The sequence below is a fragment of the Camelina sativa genome, chromosome 7, assembly GCF_000633955.1.
Source record: "Camelina sativa cultivar DH55 chromosome 7, Cs, whole genome shotgun sequence".
NCBI classification, from domain to species: Eukaryota; Viridiplantae; Streptophyta; class Magnoliopsida; order Brassicales; family Brassicaceae; genus Camelina; species Camelina sativa.
Genome location: NC_025691.1, coordinates 16,835,130 through 16,839,396, shown reverse-complemented (window position 1 = coordinate 16,839,396; position 4,267 = coordinate 16,835,130). Strand labels below are relative to the sequence as shown.

General features: G+C 34.0%; 1 protein-coding gene across 1 annotated transcript; it reads right to left on the bottom strand.

Annotated features, from left to right (window-relative positions):
• On the bottom strand, positions 36-3,421 carry LOC104701306 (mannose-6-phosphate isomerase 2). The gene is made up of 4 exons (XM_010416954.2): positions 2,917-3,421; positions 2,371-2,538; positions 549-1,028; positions 36-447 (listed from the first exon to the last, which is right to left on the bottom strand). The coding sequence occupies exons 1-4, from the start codon at positions 3,283-3,285 to the stop codon at positions 130-132; spliced, it is 1,335 nt and encodes a 444-aa protein (XP_010415256.1). The 5' UTR covers positions 3,286-3,421; the 3' UTR covers positions 36-129.

The window sequence follows — 4,267 nt, the reverse complement described above, 5'->3', positions numbered from 1 at the left end:
TTGCAATGGGCCATCGGGGAATTAAACAACACAGGTCCTTCCAATCTATAGATTTGGTACCAATGAATGCTTATCAAATTATACGTATATAGTAATTAGTATAAAGTTAATGTGCTCTTAAATTTTAGCCTATAACGTTTGGAAGAATCTGCTGCTAACTCCAGCTCTGTAAAGCTTCATCACATCACTTTCACCGGTTACGTGAATCTCGTTATGAGCTGGAACAAACAAAACATCTCCTTGGCTAACCAACAATTGAGTTGAACCGGTTTGTAATTTCCCTTCTCCTTCAATAACCAGATAAACCGAAGGACCCGGTACTGCTGGGAAAACCGTCGATTTTCCTCTAGGAAGATCACAGTGATCTACTTCGAACTCATCGAATGGTGGAAGATACCTCGTAACGTAAGGAGTTAGAGGAAACCCTTTTAAAATCTCCGGGTACCCCTGAAAAAATCCGATACCGGTTAATCAATAAACCAGACAGCGAACCAAAAGGTTAACGTGTAAAGAAAGTTACCAAAATGTTAACGTGCAAAGAAAGTTACCAGTTTGTAGGTAAGCATAGAGCAAAGGGTTTGAACATCGCGGTGTTTAGGAGTAAGACCAGCTCTAACTACATTGTCCGAAGCCGCCATGCACTCAACACAGTCCCCAGAGATGTAAGCGTGCGGCTCGTTCGCGTCCAAATACAAAGCCTCTCCAGGATTAAGCTTGACATAGTTAAAGAAGAAGGCTGATATCACACCTATGTCACCTGTGTACTGTTCCTCCAGTTTCAAAACTAACTTCTCCTTATCCGATAATTCACGGTGTTTGGTCTCTGAGATAAGACGAATCTTCATCCGAGATACCACTTGCTTTGTCTCGCTGCTGCTTGCAGACATCAGCTGCGTGAAGATCAATCGGACAACCGATTTAACTCTTACGTCTTCATCGTGTTCATTGACTTTGAAGATTTGACCTGCAGCTTTGCTTCCAACAAGCTCTGTAATCTCTGGTACATTGGTGATAACCTCCTTCAGTTCCTGGATTCAACATAGGTACAGAAACGGTTCAATTTAGCTTTGTAGCACGTGTAAAAAGGCAAGATAACCGAAGTAACCAAATCCGTTCGATTTAATCATGTAACCGCAACCTAAACTGGACCAATATGAACCATCTATATATACATTTTTTGAGACATTTATAAAATAAATCCTCAAATTGACACTTATTTACATGCATGTCATTGACATTAAATAATTAATTTAATAAATAAATTAATTCTACCTATATTTGATTTTTTTTATAGAAACTAATTGTTTTAAAAGGAAACAAACATAATTGTAAATGTATACAAATATTATTTCTTTATTTTATAAGTAGGTGAGTGAAGAGGTATTGTTCAGTAAAAATTTGAAAAACTGATTTGATAAAAAGTGACTTTTAGCCTCACATACAATATTTTACTTTCACGGGTTTTGTATGATGAGTTTTTGCGTATTAAATTTTTTTGAACATGTTGCGTAATCCGCCTAGCATGGCGGGTTTGGACTATAGAACCAACACTAAAACTATTAGTTTATTTCATATACTATAGATTTGTAGTCATAGTTTGGAAATTAACTTATAAATTATTTAGTATATGAACTACAAAATATTACACATACTACAACACATTCTTAATATTCTAGAAAAAAAAAATTGTATACACATAAAATTATACAGTATCATACCATATAGGTATATACCTCTGTTTAATTATAGAAAACAAAACTAAGTGTTTTAAAATTTTATATTCTATCTAATAACATATTTAATGTAATTAGGTTATAAACTGTATAAAACGTAAGAAGAAGAAAAAACATTCTAAACAAAATTATAAATTAATTAAATAAAATTTTATTAATTGGGAATTTAAAAATTAAATAAATTAAAAATATTATTTAAATATATATTAATTTATAATTTAGTCATGCGGTGTACCGCAGGTGAAAACCTAGTATTCTAATAAAAACCAAATCAAACTGGAATAAACCTAGAAAATGGTTTGGTTTGTATTCGGTTCATTTTACCCTTGATTTCACCCAACAAAACCAATCAAACAGAGGTACAGAACCGGTTCAATTTAGCTTTGTAGCACATGTAAAAAAGGCAGAATAACCAAAATAAATTTATTCGGTTTAATAATGTAACCGCAACCTAAACTCAACCAATATGAACCATACTCTAATGTCAGTCATTTTTACCCTTGATTCCACCCAACCAAAACCAATCAAAACACGCTAATGTCAATTTCAGTTTCTTTAATCTGAACCACAGACTGACACAAATGTATTTGCAGAGAATGAGAGAGACAGAGAGAGAGATCTGAAATGAGTACCGTACCTTAAGACTTACAAAACCACAAAGGGCTTGAAAAGGAGTGACAGCGAGAGCAATCTCAGGCTTGTGGTTATTATCTCTGTACAGAAGAGGCTCTTCTCTATGCAATTTCTCTGCTAAGGCCTTATTTGGATGCGCCTGAATCGACAATGCTTTCGTCACTGACAATACCTAAATTTTTTTTCACATTTCAATAACCAAAACACACTGGAGATACAAATCTGTATGCTTTAAACTCTTAAACACACACAAAAAAAAAACCCAAATTCTACTAAAAATTACAGAGTCAAATGTATGTATCATCATCAAAACAGAGCAAAAAAACAGAGTCAAACGTATGTATCATCTTCAAAACAGAGCAAAAAGAACAGAGAAATTGACCATAAAATATAATCTGTATATCCAATGTTTTGATTGGTAGAAAATTACAAATTATAACTTCAAACACATAGAAAAAAATCCAATTTTTTTAATAAAAGAAACAGAGTCGAATGTAACCATCTTCTAAAACAGAGCAAACAAAAAAACAAGATTTCTACTATTGGGTACCTTGAAGAGGAACGGGAGATCACAACCCCACTTGCCCACGACTCCAGACCCGAGAGAATCCGGATTATCCAAAACCCACGATTTTAACGTAACCATGCATTTATTATTATCAGAACCCTCATTCTGACCCGACCCGAATCCAACATGACTCGGTCCAGACTCATGAGTACCCATCCAAAACTCGGCGTGAGGAACCGCCGCGTCGACCTTTCCTCCTAAATTCGCCTCTTGGAGTCTCGCAACCAATGAGTCCGGTCCGAGTTTGCCCCATTCGTAGTTCTTGACGAAACATCTCAGCCGTTGGATCTCTTCACCGCCGGTTAACTTGGCTTGATCGTGACCGTTCGTTTGGATTGCGTCTGCACCCATTTTTTTTGTTTGTGGCCGATGAATCAGAGAGGAGAGAATACAGATAATAAAAAAATAAAAGACTGATGAATGGGTTTTTCTTGTAACCTCTCTGTGTGTAATATATATATAATAAATGATACGTGTTTCTTGTAAGAGGGTTAAAAAAAATATGCAATCATATAAATATGGAAAGGAGAATATTAATACAGACGCAAGTGAGTAAATATGTGTTTCTTTATGTAGAAATTAAGATATGCATTAATTATAATGTATTTAGAAAAATAGGCTCACGAGAATTCCTTGAATTATAATTATGAAAACTATATAACAAATTAAGATTTTGTTTGTGAAAAGTATTCATTACTTACGTGTGAACAAGATGAGAACGCCTCGTCTTTGTAACCAATCCATGACTATCAAGTAGACGTGGAGGAGAAATCTGAAAATAGAGGTAAAGACCATTTTTGGAAGATAACTTGAGAACTCTTTTATTTTTATTTTTTATTGTCTAATTAAGACAGAAATTGCGTGTTTTATTTGGGATATATAGCACTTGAGAAAAGGGAAAAGATAAGAATGAAAATCAAGATAAATATTGGTAAAAATCATATTTTCAAACTTGCCATATTTTTTTTCCTTCTTATCACATATTAATTGACCATTAATGATGAGGAATGAATCAAATGACCATATGGAAGTTACATTGTTTGCCACATCAAATTTTTTTGTTGGGATGGAATTTTTTTCCTTCAAAAATTAGATTGTGATCATAAAGTCACCTAGATCGCAAAAAAGACTTCAATCTAGAAGAGATAACAGTTTTAAAAAGAATCATTTCTCGAAGGAGACATCATGAGCTTCCTCTCCTCCCAAAAGAGAAAACATGTTTTATATCTATAATTAGCAGAATAACTATTGCGTTCAGCATTACCTTAAATGTGTTTTAGCTTGAAACAATATGGTTCTCGGCTTTGACTTCATCTAATGGCTATCGTTTCAA

Excerpts from the sequence above, each read along its gene's own strand:
- LOC104701306 (XM_010416954.2), bottom strand. The coding sequence starts at position 3,285 with ATGGGTGCAGACGCAATCCAAACGAACGGTCACGATCAAGCCAAGTTA. Across the intron at positions 2,539-2,916 it reads ATCTCCCGTTCCTCTTCAAG|GTATTGTCAGTGACGAAAGC; the intron begins GTACCCAATAGT and ends AAAAAAATTTAG. Across the intron at positions 1,029-2,370 it reads GTGGTTTTGTAAGTCTTAAG|GAACTGAAGGAGGTTATCAC; the intron begins GTACGGTACTCA and ends TGTTGAATCCAG.